General features: G+C 36.9%; 1 protein-coding gene across 13 annotated transcripts in view; it reads right to left on the bottom strand.

Annotated features, from left to right (window-relative positions):
* Positions 1 to 24,604, bottom strand: part of APAF1 (apoptotic peptidase activating factor 1) — a 51,443-nt gene extending 26,839 nt beyond the window's left edge. For 7 of the 13 annotated variants that reach the window (XR_006015755.1, XR_006015757.1, XR_006015756.1 and 4 more), the window contains exons 1-21: positions 23,205 to 24,453; positions 22,733 to 22,922; positions 21,243 to 21,440; positions 20,048 to 20,228; positions 16,981 to 17,093; positions 16,333 to 16,464; positions 15,696 to 15,934; positions 14,980 to 15,147; positions 14,059 to 14,190; positions 12,099 to 12,212; positions 11,334 to 11,512; positions 9,735 to 9,861; positions 7,702 to 7,827; positions 6,957 to 7,088; positions 6,148 to 6,273; positions 4,928 to 5,089; positions 4,534 to 4,662; positions 3,673 to 3,798; positions 2,697 to 2,816; positions 913 to 1,038; positions 434 to 559 (exon numbers count right to left, since the gene is read on the bottom strand). Coding sequence is in view for 7 of the 13 variants with exons in the window: in XM_042026457.1 (XP_041882391.1) it covers positions 434 to 559; positions 913 to 1,038; positions 2,697 to 2,816; positions 3,673 to 3,798; positions 4,534 to 4,662; positions 4,928 to 5,089; positions 6,148 to 6,273; positions 6,957 to 7,088; positions 7,702 to 7,827; positions 9,735 to 9,861; positions 11,334 to 11,512; positions 12,099 to 12,212; positions 14,059 to 14,190; positions 14,980 to 15,147; positions 15,696 to 15,934; positions 16,333 to 16,464; positions 16,981 to 17,093; positions 20,048 to 20,228; positions 21,243 to 21,440; positions 22,733 to 22,922; positions 23,205 to 23,342 (3,084 nt within the window). In the remaining 6 variants the exon portion in view is untranslated. Of the gene's footprint in view, positions 1 to 433; positions 560 to 912; positions 1,039 to 2,696; positions 2,817 to 3,672; positions 3,799 to 4,533; positions 4,663 to 4,927; positions 5,090 to 6,147; positions 6,274 to 6,956; positions 7,089 to 7,701; positions 7,828 to 9,044; positions 9,137 to 9,734; positions 9,862 to 11,333; positions 11,513 to 12,083; positions 12,213 to 14,058; positions 14,191 to 14,979; positions 15,148 to 15,695; positions 15,935 to 16,332; positions 16,465 to 16,980; positions 17,094 to 20,047; positions 20,229 to 21,242; positions 21,441 to 22,732; positions 22,923 to 23,204; positions 24,459 to 24,481 lie in introns of those variants that run through there. The other 6 variants (XM_042026425.1, XM_042026413.1, XM_042026418.1 and 3 more) reach the window with 6 other exon arrangements.
* Positions 24,605 to 24,637: the final 33 nt, after the last annotated feature.

The following is a 24,637-nucleotide window of genomic DNA, read 5'->3' as shown; positions in this document are numbered from 1 at the left end:
GAGCCCACATTAGTGCAGTCACTCTATTTCTAGTTGGTATTCAGCACTGCACTGGATGGGGTGGGCACACCAGCCTGCTCAGAGGCTTTTTACATCATTCCCCAAGGCAGTGGAAGCAAGCCCACTGACAGACCTACAGCATCCCAAACCCTCATTTCAGAACTGCTGAGTCACTTTGTTTGACCATGGCTTTTTTTTACTCTTCTCAAAGCAGTCAGTGCCTTTCTATCATCCACAGCAGTAAAAACAGAAAACCTGTAATACTCATTATCATGTAAGGCATAAATAAAGGCTACACTTTCTACAGTCCCTTTGCCCCTGGGTGGTGCAATATAAAACACAGTAGTCATTTACTGAGTTTACATGATCTATCATATAAAAGCTCCTTATTTTAAGTAAGTTACAGCATTATCTTTTTAAATATTGCCCAAACCTGTATAACTGAATCATGAGCACTTGAGATGAGAGTCTGACAATCAGGTGTGAATCGACAGTGCTGCACAGATGTCCTGCAGGCCTCCCAGGACTTCAGAACCTTCCCATCTGACAACTGTAGTACCTTTACAATGAAGAATGCAGTAATTGCATTTATTTGACACACTTGAGGAAAACAAGAACATGCAAATTCTTTTTTAAGTAACATGAGATTATAAATACATAATTTTAAGTCACTGGATTGGAACAACCAAAAATTCCTATTAGCTTAGTCTGGGTAAGATGAAATTCAGAGCTGGACTATTAGCATTACCTTTAAGTTATTTTAATTTAGACATCACTCACAAATGTAAATTGAATTACTATATTGAAGAATAGCATTGTACAAAGTCATTCAAATGACATTTATTTAAAAAGAGAAAGCATAAGGGACAGTGATCTCCTACTATTTTTAAAATCAAATTTAGAATTTAATACCTTTATTGTTCCACTCTCCTGTCCGAAAGCTGCAAACTTAAGATCTTCACTTAAGCAACAGCAGGAAATGGGGGATTCTTGGGCTGCTGTCTGCATAATAACATTGTCTGTATTTCCATTGATAAGCTGTAAGATAGGAAGTTAATTAAGTTGTTAAAATATTTTAAAATTTAAACTTAAATAAATTACAACATAGAGCTGAGAATGCCAAAGGGAACGGTTCCAACCTTTACATTTTAAGAATGAGTTACTTTCATAACTGCTTGCCTTGAAGGTCCATATAACTATCTCCTTAGAGATAGTCTGAACAGGACAAGTTTGTAGAAGGAAACTCATCACAGTATTAGAAGGCTTTTTAAAGCTTGTCTGACTACAGGAAACAGTAAATCAAAATGCTACCCCCAAATTTCAAAAACCATATAGACCAAGCTTCAGGCTCAAATTTATCTTGCCAGCCAGATTAAACAGCCCATGTCAAACAGAACATAAAATACTTCAGGTGCATCCTGTAAGCATGACTTTAAACTTACTAGCACACACAATATACCAAGTCTCAACTCAGTATCACCCTAAAATCAATTCTACAGGGGGGAGAAAGAAAATCTTTAGAATACAATAATTTACAACTGAGTTTAAGTTTAAAAAGCTATCAGTGTGAAGTATTTAGAAATGAATATACTGCACATCAAAGGGTGAGCAGGACTCCAGTCCCGTGAGCCTATAAATCACAAAAGAAAAAGTTCCAAGAAAAACTTTGAGGGATGTGATAGCAGAGGTACACTGCTAAATCACAGTACACATGCAATGTGTCTTTTCAGTCAATTTCTCTTCCCGTGCAAGGGTGAAAAACCTTTTTTCTTTCTACAGTGGAGTCTTCTCTCATGACTGCATGTCTACAGGTTGTCAGTGTTGTATTTAGGGCACAGAATCTAAGCACCATCTTTCTCTAGGAAATAGTTCAAGTAAAGTTATGACAGAAATTACTCATCATGAACACAGAGATAGATCAGGTCGACAAATTCAAATGAGACTACACCGTTACACAGCAGTTACTACAGATGTTACAATTCAGGAGGATTAAAAACTAGCAAATGTCCTAAACTGCTCCTTAGGTCTAACTCCATTGGCTGTGCTTTCTCCCAGCTCTTCACTGAAGCAGCTGAAAATCCTATTAACTTACTTGATAGATTAGAGAATCATGATTAGAAAAAGGGTGACGTGCATGTATCTGCTACCACAGGATAGAAAAATACACTTTGGATGTTGGTGTACATAGCACTTGGTGCGGCAGGGCCCACAGTAGTAAGAGTGTAGCCACTACTATTATTTAACACAAATCTAAGGCTATAGGCAGTGCTCACACCTCTAGCTGCCCCAATTTGGGATGATTCCTTCAGCTGTTACACAGAGCTCTGAAGCATTACATAATTTGCTATGTAACACCTGGCCTATCAAAGCTGCACACATTACACACTGCTGTGCACATCTGAGCCACTTGGAGGGCTCACAGACACCCATCATGAAGGGATAAGAGCTCTGTTCCTCTGCATCCAGACTCAGTTTCAACATCAGTGTAGAAATTTCCCCCCAAACCTCATTTTTTCACTTACTAAACTAGGCACAGTTTCTAGATATAAAAATGTTATCATACATTGAGTCATCTGCTACAGATGCAGCTGTTGAAAGCAAAGAACAAGGAAGGTTCTTCCAGTGCTTCCTCAGTTTCCTCCTGAGATTTGCAGGTAACATTCACACATACTAAAATATTGAGAAATACAGCTTACTTGTAAGTGCTTCTGATTGTAGATGGCTAAAATCATCACTTCACCATTGTGAAATACAACATCTAGTTCACTTTTCAGCACAGCATCAGAAGACTTGCACACCTTCTTTGTTTCCCAAATCTGTTGAAGAACACAGTATTTCAATAGCTTCATCAAAGAACAAGATGTAAAACATGCTGAGTAACAGCACCTGTAAACCAAAGGCTTACAAATTTGCAAGTAACACTGATTTTTTTAAAACAATGAAAATGATGGTTCTGCTCTTTTTAATACTAGGGAAACCTAAACCTGTGCAATTACTACAGTGATTCCAGCAGATGAAATGGAACTATTTTTTCCAGGCTGACTACGAGACTCCCCTGTGTTTAGAGTCATAGCTGTAACATCCAAGGTTTTCTAATCCAAAGAGCAGCATTAAAATCCAATTACAAAAAATATGAAGTACAGATTTCTTACTTCAATTGCTCTCAAAATTTCAAGAATGTATGTGTTAACTTAGTAGAACAGGAAAGGTTACCTTGGTAAGATATAGTTGTATTTTCACAGGTTTTAATTAAACATTACAGTTACAGAAATCTATCCTAAATATTAACAGACAAATATACCTAACAACGGAACATATCAAGTCTGCTAGAATCCTCAAAAAGCTTCAAAATTCCCAATTCAGATAAAATGTGAAACAAAACAGAAGGTTATAGTTACTCTTGAAGTGCCACCAGACTTTAAAGAAACTTATAGAGGAAATTCAGATAAACAGAAAATAAAGCAAAAAAGCCAGCACATTTTACTGTATATGTAAATTATTTTATAACAAATATTTATATTTATGTTGACTATAAACTTACATACAAAAGATGTAGTATATTTTTTATGTGTTTTATGCAATATATGATTTTACAACGAACAATTCCTTAAATTAGTAACTTAATAATACTTATCTAAATTCAGGTATTTCAAAAAAGAAAAGTTATCTTACGCGTATTGTCTGGTCATCAGATGAAGTCAAAAATAAAGATCCATCTGGTGAAAATGTCACACAGTGAACCCAGCTCATGTGTCCTCTGCAATACGCCACTTTTGATAAAGACTTAATATTCCATAACTACAATAAAAATACAAAAGAAAAACTCAAGTGGATTTAGACTGCATTTACAGCAAAAACAGTGCAAGTACACTTAACTACTACGTCTTCTAGTATTTTCTTAATTCTTATTCTGAAATCACATGTAACAAGAACTGTGCCTGCTTATCACATTTCAGTGGTCAGGGAAATTGAATCAGCAGCCTCTTTGACTGCTGTTATTTTAAAAGACACAGGAAAAAAAAATCACAGTATAAAAAAAAAAACAAGTTCAACTTGACCATATAGATTGAAAAACCAAAAGACCCCAAACAACAGCAAGGAAAAACCCCAAACCAACCCCAAACATGATATTTGTACAGACCTACTCTAGCCATGCTAGTCTCAAAGTTATTCTAGATGTTTCCTTCCTTCTTACGTACCAGCACACAGAAGGAGAGAGGATTTGGTTTGGTTTGAGTTAAGCAATACTCCTGAGAGTGACATGAGTAGCTTTATACACACTTAGCAGACTAGTCTAGTTTTAGATAAATGTGGGTTCCATTGCCCAAAATGAACATGTAACTTTAAAACATTGTTTCCCAGATCATATTTTAAATTTAAGAAGCAAGTGAAAATTAAAAAGAATGGAGCACACCAAAAGCCTGCTAAAATAGCTACATTTGTTTTATCTCTGCACACAAGAAACTATTAGGACAAATGTAGCATTTTAAATTGCAAGGAGTCCTTCGTGGTATATTGCAGACAATCACTCACCTCAACAGAGCAGTGAGACAAAGCAACTGCCACCAACTCATCCCCAGGACAGAAGTCGCAGTATTGGATTGTGCTGTGATGACTGACGATGACTTGAGTTAACAAACCACAGGTTTTGATATCAAAAAGCTGTGAAGACATAATTACAACAGAAACCCTGTTTGAATGATTTCACTACTGACAAATAGCTTGTGTGCTCAACACTGTACATTCTTGAATTCAGAAGGTATTTCTCTTAGTCAGAAGTTTGTTGACCACGTATTTTTATTTACACACACTTGAAATCAGGCACCTTTTATCTGAAAGATCTTAGCGGCCTGGAATTTTATTTGTAATCATAATTTCTATATTGCAATGCACTGCCTCCAAAAGATTACTAAAGTGAGGTACTTACCAAAAGCTTATTTTTGGCTCCCACCAAAATCATGTCACCATTTCTGGACCAAGAGCAACATTTTACTAAAACCTCCACGTCATCTGGTTGCTCATCTGCATTTTTGAAGAAATCTTTTATCTCAATACTTTTCAGTTCATTTCCTGAGCGTGCTTCCCAAAGCTGCAGTAAACAGGAAATAGGCACAATCTCTTTTTGCTGATGTAGGTACAGAATACAACAGGAGAGAGCTCCCAACTACTTCTTAAGGAAAAAGGGCAGGGAATAAATACAGCAAAAGCCCCTTGTTACTTTCCCCAGTCAACAAATAGATTAGAATAATCACAAGTCCAAATGATTTATATATTAAGAAAAAGCAGAAAAACAAATTAAGAAATAAAAACAAACCACAAAGAGGATTATGCTCTAGCAAAACCCTCTCCTTGAGTTTTTCACTCCTATCATTCCAGCTACAATGCTGCCTCAACTTCTATTTAACAAAAGAGTAAAACCAAAAATTAACACCTGCCCTGCAACGCTATAAACAATCTACTTACCATAAGAAATCTGGTATACACCTAGCTTTGCACCTTAATTTCATTGAGGGACATGCCAAAAATATACAGAATATTTCTGTCCCCTTCACATTTTTCCTTATGAACAACAGCTACGGCAATCTTTCTTTCCTGATTTAGCAACTACATAGAAATGTAACAGTGTTTTAAGAATTGCAATTCTGAAATAGCATAATTCTGTTGCAATTAAAGGCAATAAAAATAATACTTACACTCTCAGAAAAACACAATCCTTTCAGTTCTCTTTTAGTGCATACAAGAAAACGGCACATGGAAATTGCTCTTAATTTTTATGTCTCCTGATGAGTCGTTTTCAGAGATGACAGAATTTTCAATTAACCTAAAAACTTACTGCTATTTCTGGTTAGAAAATTCTTACTCCCCCTTCAAGTTTTCTTAACAAAGTGCATTAGGGGACAAAAATATTCAAAATGAGGCTAGTTAGAATTTGCAACTACAGGCAGTCAACTTTTTTTTCCTGCTACTGGAAAAACCATGTCGAAGTCTTGCATTACAAATGGGACCAATAATCAACTGTTTCAGGATTTAATTCATTAAAAGCTGATCATGCAGACACAAAATTTTCTTATACATATTCTGCATTTGATACCAAAACCCCCCATCCATCATCAAAACAAAGGGCTGATTTAAAAATATACTCTATACCTTTACTGTTCCATCTGTCGAGCAGCTAGCAACATATTCATCATTTGGTGAAAATCTGCAGTGATTGACAGAATTTTCATGACCTATCATTGTATTTCTACAGTATTTTTTATTCAAATCCCAAACCTGTAAGAGAAATAAACATATAAATATCATCATATTCATGAATTATTCAAAGACAGAACATTCATGCTCTTCTCAAAATCATGCACTGGCAGCCAAAACACCACTTCTATTTTTTCTTAGTTTTACCCACATGCTCATGGACTGGATGCTATGACCCAGGCTACCCTACAATTTGCCTCTGTCTGGTAAGATGCATGAAAACTATTAACATCAGAATTATATAAATCTACTTAAAACTTTCTGTACAGTACAGACAAGGCCCTTGACCAGCACAAAATTACTCAAAGTTTCCTCAGACTGAGAAAAAAGCTTTGTCTTGCCTCATTCCTTTTCAGCTTTGTAAATTAGAATCATGTAGCTTACACACATTAACAAAAATGAAATCTCTCAAGTTAGTCTTGAACAGTCTGAATAACATCAGACCAAAGCCCTCACCTTCAAGCCCTACCAATAGAGGACTTGCCCATTCTCCTTTGCTGAGTATAAACACTCCTGCTCTACCTTGCTGAAATCTGATTACAGTAGTCAATACTCTTCATCTGTTGCCATCTCTCTTCTACCCTCTCTTCTACCAGGCTCATTAAAAAACCCCATTAATTTACAGTGTTTAGATATATTTATACATCAATAACTACCCTGTTATGACAAACAGCATGAGAATAATCTCCACCTTTTCCACTTACTTTGATGAAAGTGTCATTTGAGCAGGTGGCTAGAAGGTACTGACCACTTCTGTTATTGAACTGGCAGCAATTAACCTGCTCAGAGTGTTCTTCGTATACACACCTACACTGGCCTGTTCTTGAATTCCAGACCTAGGCAGAATTGAAAGACAAAAAAGACTTTTAAATATATTTAAAGTAATTATTTTTAAAAATCTGTAAACTACGCTGAAATACAGATAAAGTCCTAAAACATTTCAAATAATACCTCAAAAATACTTTGAGGAGAAAGATTATATATTTAAAAAAAGAAGCAAGACACTATGAAGGGAAAGATCATAATTCAGATTAGAATATGATAATTTCTGGAACTTCAACAAGATTTTGCTACTATAACGAGGAATTAAAAATCCCAAATATTTCACAGGTAACAGAAAAGAAGCATTAAAAAAAGAATTATGGATAGATTCATCTCCTATTCATCCCATGAACAGGACTGGACTCACACATTATGTTCTAGTTAAAAAGAAACATCCGATAATACAAATGAAATAAGTGGTTAATTCTGCACATACGATGTTAACACTAAGCATCTTTTATACTATGGAACAAGTGGGGCTTTTCTGTTTGTCAGCTATTGAATTATCCACATAATATTTAGACAATTTGAAACACTTTTAGTCTTAAGAATCTGCACTGAGTTGGTTAAACAGAAATCAGAATTATTAGTTTGAAAAAAAGAATGGCCTTTTCCTCATTCCCTTACCTTCACTTTTTTGTCACTTGAACAAGTTGCTACAAATTCACCATCTGCAGAGAAAGCGCAACAGAGTATTTCATCATCGTGGGCATTTATCTCCAGGAGTCTCTCTCCACTTTCTGCTTTGAACACCTGAACCAAGGAACAGTAAAACCTTTTAACTTGCAGACAATTTTAAAACACATGTGTAAGTTTTTTTTATCATCTCAAACAGCTCTCCTTATGTAACCTCTTAAAAAGCTGGGTTGGCTTTTGAAAGCATTCATAATTTCAGGGATAATAACAAAGCTCTGCAAGGATGATAGAAATTCTAAGAGAGAGAATTAGTGAAAACTGATTTTTAAAAATACTTATTTCTACCCCCACTCTTTAAGCCAAGAGCCATGCCCGTTCACAGTGTTTTTTAACAGTAACTGCAAAACACTATTAACAAAATCTAAGTTATTCTTAAAACTACAAATTCCAGTTTTATATGCATGGGATACCATACATATGAAGTAAGAACTGCAACAGAACTGATGATTGGAGGAACAAAAAACCAGAAATAAGTAGGGAAAAACTGACAGGATGACACATGTTTTAGTCTCAAGTTAGACATAGGCAACGAAAGGACAACTGGGGAAAAGTGCTACATATTAATCAATTTCCTCACATCCTGGGATTTAACTGTACAATGTGGGGTGGGCAGGGGGTGGAAATCAGGCCTCCCTTTCCATCTCAGGTTACATATTCTTAATTATTAAACCACAAGGTGTTCTTTACAGCACTTTTCAGATTATTTTTTTATTGAACAGGAATACCAGTGACAATTAAATGGTTGGTATTTGTTCAAATAAGACCATAAGTACTGAAGTAACAGGAAATCTATCTTCACAGTAAATTCTGCAAAATATCTGTTCTTAATCTAGCAATCATTTTTTAAGTACCCTCAAAAACTGAAAAGCTTAAGCAGTAATTAGAAAAAACATGAATAAGTTCAAAGTTAAAAAATGAAAAAAGGATTATAGTTAATTTTCCTATTGTTTCTTCAATGAAAGTTTAGTTCAAGTGCAATTGCAATCCACAGATTCTTTTGGGTGTAAAACAAAGAAAAAAATAAGCAATCTGCCATGTCAGTCAGTACAGAAGCCCAGCACAGCAACTGCTGCATAGCATGAGCACATTCACCAGGCATCTCCTTAAGTGGATGCCATGATCATAATACTGAACAGGCCAGCAAATAAAATAAGCAAATAAAAAACCCAGTAACAACACATGAAGTAGCCAAATGAAAAGCAACTTAGTACTCAACTTCTCAAGCATCCAAAACAATACCAAAGGCTTGCAGCAAAGTTGTTCTTTTCCCTTACCTTTGGCTGTCTGGAATATGGGTACCTTACCAGGTTAGTGGCTGGCTGATTGCTAGTTTTCTTGAGAGCTGGCTGATTCCCCTCCAGGCAGACTGCTGGCAAATTTATATTAGTCACATTCCCCTCTGTCTCTTCTAATCTGCTTTCTAAGCACTTTGGGCCTGTTTCCAATTTAATTCTGCCCTCAGCTTCAGGGGTTTTCTCCACCGATACAGTTCTTTTGCATTAGGGCATTTCACTAATTAAACACCATAGTGGCATAATGTCCACTACCGTCCCATATAAAGAGTAAAGCTGTACTTAAAACATCTTACTGCTCCTTGGTACTGTAGAAGGTTTACTAGGACTGGAAATAACATTTTTTGCAAGTAAATATTAAATAAGCTGGGGTGCATTGCTGGGCTGTGACCTTTTCCATATTATTAAAAGGCATCTCATGTTCACGCATCAGGGCAGGGAGGGTGTAAGCCCTAAAATCACACCATTTAGCTCCTGAAGATAATGCTTACCATTCTAAACACACAACTTGACATTTATGCAATAATACATCCTTTTCAATCATTTGTCTCCAATTATGATCTAGATACAAATATTTCCACATAGCAACAGAAGAAAAGCGACAGGACTGTTTAACAAGTGTTTCTGAAATGGTACACAGCCTCTCTTTTGACTCATGCATAGGTGTCTTACCTGAAGTGTTTTATCAGCTCCACATGATGCTATTCTTTGCCTATCCTTAGAAAAGCAGGCATGGTAAACTGCATCTCGGTGTGGACGAACAACCAGACGGTAGAGGTTTTTCAAGGATTTTTTATTTCTACAGGGTAAGACAATTATTTAGATGAGTGCCTTTGTATTATTCAAAATCATCTCTAAGAAGATTAACACTTTTTCACACATCTTGAGCAGCAAGCTTTATAACAGACAAAACAACCAACCCACTACACCTTACCTCTCAGCCTTCATGCTGAACTAATAAAGGAAACAAAATTCCAACATTCACTCAGAGGTTTATATTGTGCTCCAACAGCTACAGTTTAGAGATCAAGAAAGAAAACATTTTTATGATCTGAAATACACTATTTCCAAACAAACTTTTTCCTGAGAATTCTTGTCTCCTGCAGGAGAACTCTTCCTTTTAAAACATATTCAAAAACATTTGTAAATTTGTTTAGATCTTTGCAAATTTCCTTAATTTTCATGACAATGGCTCAACACTTATCACTAAATAGCTAAATAAGATCTGTGACTATCACCACTTTTCAGTCAGAGATTAGGTACAGAATCTAACACGCCTTAGATGACTCTTGCCTCACTTGAACAAAAACTTAAGAGTTAGCAGCTATCATAATCATCCTGTTTAGCCAGATGTTAATACAGAAAGCTAGCACTGTAATGAGTGACATGGTGATGAATGACCAAAACATCTCCTCTCTGTTGTGTTGATTTCAATCATGCTCTTCAGCACGCCTCCCGCATCCAAGCTGAAAACCCTGGACTAACTGGAGATTGACTCTTCTGAACGGTGCAATTTCCAAGCAGTTTTGCTAAATAAAAGAACCAAATATTCAAAGAGGAGACTAATCTGCCTGGCTCTTATTATAATAATTGCTGGACATGAAGTCCCTCTGTTTTACAAGCACCAAGAACTACAAATAATCAGAAAAGAAACATCAAACGGAATCAAAGAGTTTACATGGTCAGTTGACTATTGGACAAGGCTGGGAGAATGTTTAGATCTGTATACTTTTTCCTTAAACAACTTCCAAAAAGACAGGAACAGCAAAAAATTATTTAAATAGGAGAAATTTCAAGATTGTGTAGAGATTACAAAGCATTTCCCATCTCACTACTTTATAAAACTTTGCAAGTTAGCACAAGAGCTCTCCGTTTTAAAGCCAGAGTTTACTTTAAAACCTAAAAACCTACTCTACCTTATCCAATACTTGCACTACAATTCTAACTTTAAAATAAAATTATTTAAAGAAGTTTCAAGGTATTATAATTTCCTCTTTGCATCGTTATTTAAAAGGAACAATAATTGAATACAGAAATAAATATATTACTCAATTTATTTTTCTGTAATTATTACTAAATTGTGGCCTTGCATATCCAGGGTTCCCCTTCTCCCACAAGTTCTTGAAAATTATTACACTTTCCTTCCTCAGAGAAAAACCCCACCAGTTCTTACAAAGATCCTTTTATTACCATACATTGTATTTAGCTGTACATTAAATGATTTCCTTGTCAAGGGATCAGCGTATCAGCAGACGGACTGCAGCTACTTACATCCACTCCAAATAAAATGCTCCTGTTTCTCTCTGAGCATGTAGCTTGGCTTGTTGATACACCTCTGATGTCTCTGGCTGGCAAAGTCCCAGCTGGATAATGTCAGGAAATGGCTGCCGTCCAAGAAGGTGCCCATTTAAGGACAGAAATTCCTGGAAATTCTCACGTACTGTGCTATCCTAATTACAGAGCAGATATTTGATAACACAGATTTATCTTAGGATTTATTTCCTTGCTTTTTAAATTTTCTGTATGGGTAATATTCTTACAGAAGCCCTTAGCTCTATTTTTCTATTAAGTTCCATTAGCAAGTACATACAATAGATTGAAATATTTCATTATCCTATTCAGAAATATTTCATTATCCTATTCACAATATCCTTATTTTTCAAACAAAGAATACTGGCAATAGAGATTTATTCAATAAGCAGTGTGAAATACCAGAAAGACTATTCCAAGTCGTCAACGTAATTCTACACTTCCTCAAAAGCAGAGTACCTTATGTACCCACCACTAGGTATTGATGACTACAGTTACTGAGTTCCATGGCCAATCACTTACACATTGAAGTTAAAACAGAAACAGAAAACTGAGTTTCCTTCATTTTTATCTTCTCCAAGTTAAAGTTCAATTTAATATTGGTTTCATGCTTTGGTTTTTTAGGTTTTCTATATACCTGCCATACATATACATCCAACAAAATGCAATTACAAAATAGAAAATTGCATTTGGAACCAACTCATCATTTACCTTTTAGTATCGTACCTTTTGATCCAGGATTGAGCTATATTCTACATATTCATGAATCAGATGAGCAGGCCCAACCAATTCTGTTTTAGCTTTAATCCAATCTAAAGAAAACATCAGATCACGGAGCTCCTACAAGAAACACAAATTTAAGTTCAGAGTGCAAGCTTCACAACAGAATCTACTCGGGGGAAAAGAAAAACACAGGAACTACATTAGGCATTTAATACACTTTGGTACAACTGTCCCTAGCTGAAAACTTATGCAATTTCCTGTTTCCTGCATCTTAATTGTTCAGGTATAAATTCTGTGTATAGAAGGCTAAGTTTGTTATTTTAAACTTCTCCTTAATACAGCTAGTCAGAGAGGAGATGGAGATACAAAGCAGTTCTTGACTTTTGCAGCGCACAAGACCTGGTTTTTTAACTCTGAAAAAGCTTCTTCTAGCAAAGATCACTGCTAATAATGATTGTTGATCTTCCTAAGAGATGCTGAAACTCCTAAAACCATGCATAGATGATCAAGGGAGTCCTGCCATAACATCCTTTCATTCCTTCAGTGCTCTGGATTGTATCACATCAGGCCCTATGGACTTGTGAACATTCAACTGATCCCGCCAGTCCCTTACAATTTCACATTTGTGTCCCTAAATGAAAAGTCCCTGTTCCCACACTCATGGTCCTCCAAACCAGGGGGCTGGGCAGACAAGATCTGTCAGTATTATTAAAGACCCAGGCAGAAAAAAGCTTTTTTTTTGCTTTATCCCTGTTAGTTAGATGACCATCTTTAACAATTATTGGTCCAATGTTTTCTTTAGACCTCCTATAGAAAAACTGCTTAGCTACAACACTGCACAGGTTTAAAGCATATTCCAATTTAAAATCAGTAAATACCACAAGGATTAAAAGATTATCATGGTTAAACAAAGAAAAGGAATACAACCCAGCTTTATTAGTCTTCCAAAACATAGAAATCATGTCTAAATAATGAAACGTAAGTGATACATATAATATAAACTCTAGAAAGCATATAGCCATAATGAGCCAGGTTAAAGACCTCTGAGAAGCTAATTCTACAAAATGTAGAAAGGCTGCTAATAAAACATTTCGACAACACACTGAAACTAAAGAAACTAAGATAATGAAGTAAGTATGATCCAAAACACCTGTATTTGTAGCCAACATTAATTATGAAGGTTCCTATAAGACATAAATCCACAAAGTGTATTATATGATGAGTCAGATGAGCCATCTTGAAAGAAGCTCAGATGAAAAGGTTTGAGAACATGTGAAATAAAGCAATAAAAAACCAGGATCAAATGCTATTCAGTGTGTTTGAAACTGAAATTCAAGTGAAACTACTAATTATTAATCTTTCTGCATGATTTGAATCTTATACTAGCTCAGTATCTAAAGAACAGTAGTTGGCAAAAATGACAGCATTTTTTTAAGGTGCCAAGACAATCCTGGAAACAAGAGACTTGCCCATCTAACTCTTGATAGGGTTATTTTGCTGTTGAAGTCAGATAATGAATTTTTACACACAAATCTGTATGACATAAGAGCAAAAATCTAACCAGACTTCTGAAGAGAAAAAAGTAACTATGATGAAATTCTCTGATGAAATCAATTTACTTGTATTATTATACAATAAATAAAGCTTGGGTTTTCAAAAAGGTTTAGAGAAGGCTTCTTATTAAAGCTTGTTAAAAAGGAAAAGAAAAACACAAGCTATTATGGTATAAAATAGGAAGTCTTCTCAAGAACTGGTTGAAAAGCCAAGATACAAAGGGTAGAAATAAAGTAGTTTTTGTAAGGGACAGTGATTATCAGAGGACCTCCTAAAGACTATGCTGAGTGTTTACCCAGCTGGACTGAAGTCTGGGTGAAGAGAGGCTCAGCTGGGAAAAGGCCTGGAGGGAAAAGCAGAGGTAAGAATGGGTGAAAAAGGGAAGCAAAGGACACCTGTCAGAACCCACCTGCTGCATGTTGGCACCTGCCATGTGATACGCTAGGAAGTTATACCAGTACATGCAATCCTCTTGAGACAGAACAGGTGTATTAAGCTTGTAGTATTTCTTGTACTGATTTACTATGTTTTTATGTAGCTCCTGCAATGTGAAGAAAAACACACTTTTGGCACTGAGGAATTATAAGTAGTATTATTATTACATTATAAATAGCGTTGAGGAATAATATTTCTCAAGTGTAATACATTAAAAAATGAAATAAAAAAGCTTACCTTCCAAAATTATACACCTAACCTAATTTATTGCTAAAGACTGCTCCAGAAACATTCTCTGGATATTGAAAGACACAAAAGCAAGCTGTTAACCTTCTTTCTCAGACTGAGATTAGCTACCAAATCTCTTTTCATCTTAAATGTGGGTAGCCAACAAAAATAGGACCCTTACATATATAGAATTAAAGCAAGTCAAAAAACTTGCCTTTTCTTCATATCTACTATTTCTGCCTTGTCCTTCAGAAGTGAAACTGAGTCCAACTTACAGGTCATCTTCATGAAAGTACTGCCTTAAACTGAAAAAAAGGGAGCAAAAAGCATTTCTCTGCATTAAAGAAGAAGTTTCCTATTCTGATAGAATCTTGATGCCTTTGGAATCAACAGTGGAACATTACATCTCCTGCTGGAAACATCTGATAGAGAAATAATGGATATAGAGTCTTCTCTTAGATTAGTCTCTTAGGTGCAAATGGAATCACCAAGAAATCCCTCCACAGTTTCAAGTTGAAAATAAATATTTTTAATTAGTCAGCCTTAAGTTAAACTTAATTTGGACCTATGCTATGAAGCTACTCAGGATAACATACAACAAAGCAACATTTTCTGAAAAATGCCCAGCTGTGGAGAGTAAAGCTGAAAGTATCAGTTGATTTGCTACCTGAAGCTGGTTGCGATTCTTCTCTGTGAGAAAGTCAAGCTGAAGATCATGTAAATAGTAATGGAACGACTTCCCATTACGATCACAGAACAACAGGGATTTGTTAACAAATTCCTGTAGTATATCTTCAACTTCTTCAGTTTCCATATCCCAAAGAATACAAAGAACCTAAGAAATATTAATGCATTAACAGAGAAGAGAATCAGAACCAAGTTGTAATATGATTTGTATGAATATTATAAAAGGATACCAAGTAACTGACAACAAAATGCACACTAACAAATACAGACACATTACAAAGAGTAATCAGTTCACTAAGTTACCAGTTCCTTCATACCAAAACACAGGAAAGATATCACAAGTTAGCCTATCTTTTGTCTATTTGTGCTGATTTATGGTGATCATAGAAGGAGACAAATTCCAAATAACAGTTTTCAAGCTTTCAATGAGCTCAACTACAATCTAATTAAAAAACAATATACAGAATGCACATGAAACTTAAACATTACAGATATGTTTACTCAGGATTATTTTAGTTCCATTACTAACAATACAAGTCATGACACGATAATGGAACAAATCTACCCAATCTAGCAATTATAATTAAGTTATATACTGCAGAAGTTATACACAACAATTATAAATTTTAAGAATTCTTTAAGGGTTTTTTTTGTATCTCACAAAAAATCACAAGATTTCTGCACTGCTGTTATTACCTTAGTAGGTACTTTAACATCTTTTGGGAGGATAGAGAGGTCTTTATAGTAGTCTTTGTAATTGTCATCCAGTTGCTCAACACTTATGGACATTGCTTCATCAAGGGCTTCGTAATCATAAGAGGAAGATTTTCTTATTCTTTTAAACTGCTTATTCTGCAGCTGCCTGAGATAGTATTCCCAGCGGTTAGGGAAGTCTCGTAGTAATGCACCTATCAAGGATATCACAAGAGGAGAACCTGAAGGAAAAGATTAAATCAATTTTAGAGGTCATCAAGGAACACAATCCAACAGCTGATGGTCAAGTGACTGAATCAGGTAGTATTCCCAATGCACTGATTAAATTCTTGAGGCGTGGAGGAGAGACAAAACAAGCACTCCATGTAGACATCTGCAAACTCAACAAATTTAAGTGTAATTGTGGTGCAGAGAGAAAATATGCTGAAGAAAACTACTCAAAAATCAACATGAGACTTCTGCTTAGCTTAAAAAACCCCAAAAATATTTAACAAGCACTTGTATTTTGCTTAACATACACAGTATCAAAGGGTTTTCCCTTCTCTATTTTTAAGTCAAAATACAGAAGAAAAATACTACCTTCAGTGGTGAATTGTACAACAAAGAGCAACTGGAATACCTTTGCATTCTCTTACAAGGGAGTTAGCTTGTTCTGGCAGTTCTGATATTTTCATATTCACAAATAGGGATAAAATCTCCAGGCCTTTCTCATGTGCTAGTCCACTTTCCACATGAACCTCGTACTTATTGCCTAGAAACAGAAACATGGAAAAAATTTCAAAACGTGAAAAACCCTATGGAAATTCAAAGTATTTTCCAAGTAAAATCTCGAGCAAAGGTTCATGATTTTTTGCATAGTATTTTATAGGACTAAGAAGGGTATAAATTCTACCTACCAGAATCAGCTTGCATTAGAGATATATACATAGAAAAAAATAGCCTATAAGCTAATAATTACACATGCATTATGGGCAGTCACTGCTGAATAGTGTAGAGATAATCAATCTAACAGCATCAGTGCCACAGAGGTTAATTTATTCTGTTGAGAATCACTGCACTCTTCAATGTAAACATGTAATTTCCATGATAACATACAACACTTACTTCACAAAGAGCATAAAGTCTTACAGAGCAGAGTTCTAAAACCTGGCCACTTGTGCACAAATTGATAGACAGATTCTATCAGATTTTTTTGAAAGTTCACATGAACAAGCTGCAGACAAAGACACATAAAATCTGTGGTGCAGGAGAGGAAACTGTTCCTTACCAGCCACAGCATCCGTTACACTCCTGTCCCTGCTCGTGATGAGAACCTGACATTGATTATCGAATGCTTTTAACACCCAGGAATCCCAAATGTCGTCCAGGACCAAAAGAGATCTAGGGCATGAAGAAATATTTCAGATCAACTTTTAGTGCCAAAATAGAGTATTGCATTTTAATAATAAAAGAACATTTTCAGAATTTACGAAGTATCACTGCATAATTTTTTTATATTAGTATGTAGAGTATCTTAATAGTATGTCCAGAGAAGAGTAACGAAGCTGGTAAAGGGTCTAGAAAATGTCCTAAGAGGAGCGGCTGAGGGAGCTGGGGTTGTTTAGACTGGAGAACAGGAGGCTCAGGGGTGACCTTAACAATCTTTATGACCTGAAAGGAAGTTGTAGCCAGGTGGGAGTCAGTGTCTTTGCCATGTCTCAGGTGGAAGGATGAGAGGAAACGTCCTAAAGTTGCAGCAGGTGCGGTTCATATTAGATATCAGAAAAAATAATTTTCCTAAAAGAGTGGTTAAGCACTGGAATAAGTTGCCCAGGGAAGTGGTGGAGTCACTGTCTCTTGGAAGCATTCAAGAAGTGTCTGGATGTGGCACTTTGGGGATATGGTTTAGGGGTGATTATGGTGGTGTGCTGGGTTGATGGTTGGACTTGATGATCTTGAACGTCTCTTCCTACCTTGGTGATTCCGTGATTAAATACTGCACAAGAAGCTGAATGCAGTTATCTCAAAAACATTTTTACCGTTTATTATTTCGTAGCTACAACTGAAGTGTAAACAACAATGTTTTGAGAAATATTTCCATTAGTAGACGCCAGGCAAAACAGAAATATTTACTGGTTTTAAGTCACTAGGTGTCATAAATGAAGAAAAGGGTTGCACAAGACTAGATAACTCTGACACAGGCTAGTGATAAGCTTTGTGGGAAAGCATTTAAGCTTTCCTTTTGACTCAGGAGTTTTTAGTTTTGTTCTTGTATCTTTGGAAAGCTATATGAGACTAATCCTCTTGTGAAGCAATTGTCTTGAATGGCAAGGCTCTTCATACATAAACGACGTTTCAGTGATTACATATTCCAGTCCTATGGCCAGCCAGGTTTTCAGGTTCCCATATGGAATCTCACTAGAATAATGTACAGTAGACTTCCCTACACCTGCCTATATATGACAGAGAAGTCACTGAAAACTGTTTTTACAAGACTGGTTTTAAGGAAGCAAGAAGTCAAAAAGACTAGCAGCAAGTAGATGTATGAAAAGAAATACCAGTTATTTGCATTCAGTGAGTTTAATCATTGACATCTAATCCTACAAATGGTCTCCATTTACTACCTTTTTTTTTTAAGGGATGGAATTTTCCGCTCCACTAGGTACTGGTTAAATTGTCCAATTCCCACCAAAGCATGACAAATCTTCCTCATTTCTGTTCGGCTAAGTGGTACTTACACCATCAAAGCCCGTAAATAAGGATTTGATCCTCCTTAAAGGAGTGCATACACATCATACCCCATTCTCAAAGACACATTTAACTCTTGGATACCCCTATCTCATTTTTATACAACTCCTCCTTTTGATAAATCAGAGGGTTCACAAGAATACTATCACAGCCATAAAGGACCCGTTTTGTGTCACTTCCACACTTGAAAATATGCTGGGTGGCATGAATGACAGCCTGATTTTGTTTTTAATTAATCTGAGCACTTCAAATTCATTAGGCACCCATGATTTTTCTCTTCAAGTCACACCAACAAATCTTAAATCCTAATTAGGATTATTAAAAAAACCTTAAAACAAAAACCAAAACAAACAAAAAACCACCCCAAACCAACAAGCAATACCCTGTGATAACTATCACAGGAGACTCAATTCTGTAATTTCTTATTTTAAAGTATATCATAGTTCCAATTTTTCATTTGACTAATACTTTAATCCCAGGAAACATACTAGCTTCACAATCTGAATCCTTTGTCTAATACTTCATTCCCAAGAGATGTGCCTGAATCCAGATACAGCTAAAGTGACTTCTTGTCGCCAAAGAGAATTCCAGAGTAGAGCCAGCTCCTTCCCAAGCTGCACAACCAGTGAAGCTTTGTTTCCAATACACTTGCACCCTCTATGAACCTTACTCCCCAGCACATTCCCCTCTACTTCCTCCCATGGCCACTTCTGTATTGAAGAGTTTTAATTTGTTTTGCTTGTTAATAAACAAGAAATAGCAACGGAAACGTCTCAATGGAGACAACCACTTCACACCCTTCACGGAAAAGTGCACTTGCAGCTGATAAACAGATAGATTTATTTTGGAGGACCTGGAAATATTTTTCACATCTTTTCTTCACAAGAAAGATTTTTTCTTTTCCCCCTGTACAAAAATGCCACTATTCTATTCTATGTTATCTACAAAGATCACAAGGCTAGAGTATTATTCCCAAGGTAACTCACTGACAAGCAGGCTTATTTAATTTAGTACAGATTTTCCCAGAGAGTAATGAAATCCTCAACAAATAATAAAACCTATTTCTCAAAGGTCCAAAAAGCTGTGCAGTGACTGAGATGCTGCTTAATTAAATCAAGTCACTTTCCCTGAAGTTTGAACAGTTTCCCTGGTTTCTTGACAATAACTGGTCACATCATGAAAATCTGTTTTCATTTTGGTACCTCTAGATCACACACTTTTTAAAGACACCAGCTGTTCTGTAAAGGAAGAATTTTCTGCAGTGATACGCACCCTTTTTTCTGCTGTTATGATCCTCACACATCAGTAAACCAGTCTACACACACAATGAGAACACGGGAAGTTAAAGCAATCCTTATTTCCAATTGTTTGTTCCCATCTTTCACTATTTCACTATTTGCTTTTTCAAGCAGATATGACTCCTGTACAGCTGCTTAACATACTTTGTTAGCAGAAGCCTTACTAGCCTAAGTTAGGATGTTGGTTAAAAAAAAAACACACGTCACAGACACATGTAAGCACAACACAGACACCTCACATAATTAGACCAAAGTTACTCTGCAGAGTTTTATCAGTTAAAGAATAGTGTTTGATTTTACTGACATCACCTGGGGTATTCGCGTAGCATCAGCAAACGAAGACGATCTTTAGCCTCCTCAATGTTAAGTGGCCTTTGTGGAAGAGTGGAGTCATGTCCCAATCTACTACAGAGATTCTGAAGTTTTATGAGGAGCCCTGCTTTGTCCTGTTTCCCAACAGAGATCCAGTGAACTCCTCCTGGAAAGTAATCTAACAAGAAAAGCAATATTAATCATGCCATACATTTTAAATAATTTTAAATATTTACTAGCAACTTACAGTAGTAAGTCAGCATTACTTAAAATACAAACCTGTAAAGTATATTGCAAGCCATCCTTGCAATTAACACCAAAGGGTGGTTCTACAAGACCACTCCAGTTCATTTTTAAAGGAACAGACTCTATAGGGCAAGTACCCATAGAAACTTCACACCATCGCTGATGCTGTTGTCCCTCCTTTCCACATGTCTTCCTGCCTGTCCCTCCACAGCCCCTTTTGCATCCATCTTTCTGCTAGCCTGACCTAGCATTTGCATTTTTAACCCTGTAGTACTGCAGGAGTTGGGAGTTTGGGGTGTAAAAATAATCCTGAAACAGTGATCAAAAGCCATCTAGAAGAGTCAGCTGTAGCAGAGGATGCTACAGTACCTATCCCTACTTTTTTTTTTTTAAATGCCAAGTACTACTTTCTCCTCCTAGTGTCCTATGCAAGGAAAAGTAAATAAAATAGAAAAAATGCCATTGAACGGTTTTATCTAGGATCTGCTTTAAGCTAAGGCAACACTACCATCCACAAATGCCTGTCTCTATTAAAATATAGGTAAAAGTCAGAGCAAGACTTTTTCAAATTCACATAGCAAGGAGAGGAGTCTGAGGACTTTACAAGCAATGCCCAAAAGGAGTATAACTAGATATATTATTTTGCACTAACAGAAATAGCAATTTCAAGTTAATTAAGGATGCATCTACTCTCATAAACCAAAGCAGATTCTAAGGTGAAAAGCTATTCAAAACCTTTTTCTACAAACTAATAAAATACTTAGTAGTCCTAGAGCACTAAATGGTTGTGACAGTTGTATGTTGCAAGCAAATATTTCAGAATCACCTAAGAAATTTAGAAACCTAAATCACTTTCAAGATGACATATGATATTGCACCATACATGTCCAACATGCCTACACCTATAGTGATTTTTATAAAAATACAGATGTTTTTCTGGCAGTACCTTCCAAGAGCTGAGGATCCCTTAAAGCTTCTGCTGTTAAGACAGTCTTCCCACAGCCTGCCATTCCATAAACTGTGACCCAGCCTGGCTCACTTCCCAAGCAGTACAGTTTCTTTTTAATAGCATCTACCAGTTTTGGCCGAGTGACAAACACAACTGGTCTCTGTGGTACGCCTCCTTCGCAGAGAATGGTCTTCACTAAAGTTAAGAACAAGAAACATCAAAATAAAACAGGAGTTCTAAATGTGATGCCTCTTCAAACTCAACACCACACAAATCTTCACCCAAAATAACAAGTGGGCTCCCTCCCCTTCTCATGTCCCATAAAAATGCCCTAAAAACTGCTGGACTCAAAAACCAAATACTGAAAAAAACCTGCTTTTTAGAAACAAATTAATTAGCAGGCAACTAGCCCCCTACCTAAAACAGTGTTCAAATTAATAACTGCATGAGGAAAGCTTGTTACATTAAGACCTAGAAGTAAAAAGAGAATTAACAGCTCCCGTGGAAACTGTAGCAAACACAGGAGCTCAACATTACTATACCCAGCAATCAAGTCACTTTCTCAGCCAGAAGTCACCACGCCGTGGATGCAGCAGAAAAGAAAGGATGCTGTGTAAGGCCTTTCCTTGGCACTTCACAGCACAGCACTGGGGTCCAAGCATGACTTCCACTGATTTAAGCTGAGATAGCACTACTTGAAATAGAGGAGGTAAAGCATAACAGGAAAGGAAATGTGTACTTCATCTGCCCACTTTGTGGCCATGTGGAGCGACATAACTGATGAACTTTGATTATCTAAGACAGCCTTAAACTCCACATGCCTTTGACACTTACTAAATGTAGAGTGCCAGTAAATACGGCAGTCAGTCATATGCAGTTAGAAGGTTCTGCCCATTAGAAACTACAAATTTATTTCATGTCAGTCAAAGATGATACCGATGACAATGCAGGTAAAATTATGGAACTTATGTAGGGTCATTAAAAGATCTGGTGGAAAGAATTAAGTAACCTAATAATTAGATCAATTCTTGGAATGTAGGTTGAAAGATTAAAGATTACTCTTCAAGGTAAGTACCAGAATTTTGGAGGCTACAAGTTTTTCTGATAGATTCAACTTCTTTAGTGCATACAAATGAGAGTCCTTCTTTCACTTACAACAAAAATTATACCAATAAGAGAAAACCGTAAGAGCTTCAGGTCGCCTGCCTTTTAAAACAAACATTACTTAATATGAACACTTACAAGATGACCTATAAAAGTTGTAACTGTTGTAACTCTCCTGCCACATTACTTATTACATGAAATACACACATAGTTATTACACAATGAAAACAAGCCAATGCACCAACTGCTCCTTTTTCATTGGAACAGGTATGACACATTATTATATATATATTTTATATATATACATATATTTTTATTCTAAGGAATAAAAAACACAACTTGTCTTCACGCTCAAGCACAGGGATTGCTGTAGTTACACTGACCATGGGAAGTCATTCCATCCATTGAACTCTTTCTGTTACCAGACGAGATGGCAGGGATGCCGTCCTGAAGAAGCGCAGCAAGATCTCTGTACCCTTCAAGAAGCAGTGCATTATAAAAGGATCTATATGAATTATTATCTTTTGTAAGAATAATGTTTATTAGCATAGCTGCTCGCTCCTTCCGTGTATTCTAGAAAAAAAAATTAGAAGAGGTATTATACAAAACTAAGAGACCTTAGAAATCATTTCATCTATCACTCTGTAAATTATAAACTATTTATAGCTACAGAAATAGCCTTTAACTTACCAAGCTCTTAACTCAACCTTAGGAAGTACAATAAAAACTGTGTGCTAGGCATACACTTTAGAATTTGAAAAATCCAGAAATTAGCCAGAAATTAGTATTTTTAAAAAGGATGGTAAAATATATGAGTAGACTAGGAAGATAAATAGCAGTGAGAGATTATTCTACCTGCTGCCTCACTCTTTCCTCCTCCTGTAATGTTAGTACTTCGTCAGAAATCATATGATCCATAATATAAGAAGTCTTGATGTCATTTTCCAATGCTTGACGATTCATAAGCAAATAGTTTCTACTCCTGACATCCATATTTCTTCAGTGTGAAAAAGAGGAGGGGGGGGAGAAATCAAGTAAGAATGGGAACATAACTTACAAGCACAAGGAGAGAAGTTTTAAAACAGCTTATGAATTTTGATGTTAAAAGAGCAGCAAAGCATCTGGTAATTCTGAAAATACAAATTCTTTTCCCCATTCCTATTAATTTATGCTTATGAGCACTTTCAGAACTACAAAACCAAAGACTAAAAGCTTCTCATATACTAGCAACTTGCTAAATGTCTCTATGAAAAGGTCTTCTCCCCACCCACTACATCCCTCAATTTTTTTTAAGTCCTTGGATCATGTGATTGGGACAACAGGATGAGAAAGAGGACTGGGTCTCATTGCAGGGGATAAACACATTGTCGTCTCCAAGTTCAAGACTCCACACAAGGACGCTTGGATCTTGACATATGATGGAAGAGGGAGCACCCATCACTGCCACTGACTGTGCGATACCTTCCTTTGCCAGCATCTGACACGACTCTAAACTTGCATTCTTCCTCCATGTCATAAAAAAAAAAAAATGTCTGAAGAAAACAGAAGGTGAAGCTGACTACAGCATAAAGGTTTTCCAGAACTAATCAGCTGCTCCGCGAGTCCCAATCGATCAAAACGCTCTCTCCGATCACAATCCTGCCAGGAAAGCTCCATAAACAAGTCCAAAATCCTCCACAGAGCAACTAGGCAGGTACCTGCAGAAGCGTTCACCTTTTCTGGCACTCTCTCCTTCAGGAGCGGGGTAGATGTAGAACGGCTGCTTTTGGATAAGTCCGGGATGGAGCGCCTCTTCTGCCGTACTGACAGAATTTCCTAATTTCACTGAAAACTACGCACTTAGGAAAGCCTTCCACCCTACCTTTATCTCACCGCACACGGAGGAAAGGGGACGCGAGAGCTTCCCGGTAGAAAAACTAATAATAATAATGCCACACGTGAATCAAACACAAAAGAAATCGCTCCACAAACACCCAAAACAAAGGGTTAACTCACACCGTGCCGCTGTTGCTAGCCGCGAACGGAACAGAAACCGAGGCGCTCAGACCGCCCGCCGCCGCCCCCTGCCCCGCCCAGGCGGACCCCTCGCGGTCAGCTCCGGTCCGTCCCTGCGTGTCCGCCACGCCGCTCACCTGGCGGGCGGTGCGGAGCCCCGGCACCGCCGGCCCCGAGCCCCCGCCGAGCCCCGAGGCGCAGCCGCTGCCCCGCGGCTCCTGGGAAGGCGGCGCCGCCAGCGCTTCCTCCTTCCGGGCGTGGGGGGGAAGGGAGGGGAGGGGAAGGGAAGGGCC

This window comes from Corvus kubaryi, unplaced genomic scaffold, assembly GCF_017639235.1.
Source record: "Corvus kubaryi isolate FWS band 111438036 unplaced genomic scaffold, C.kubaryi_AGA036_p1.0 129, whole genome shotgun sequence".
Taxonomy (NCBI): Eukaryota; Metazoa; Chordata; class Aves; order Passeriformes; family Corvidae; genus Corvus; species Corvus kubaryi.
The sequence above is the reverse complement of the archived record's forward strand: the minus strand, read 5'-3'. Positions and strand labels throughout refer to the sequence as shown.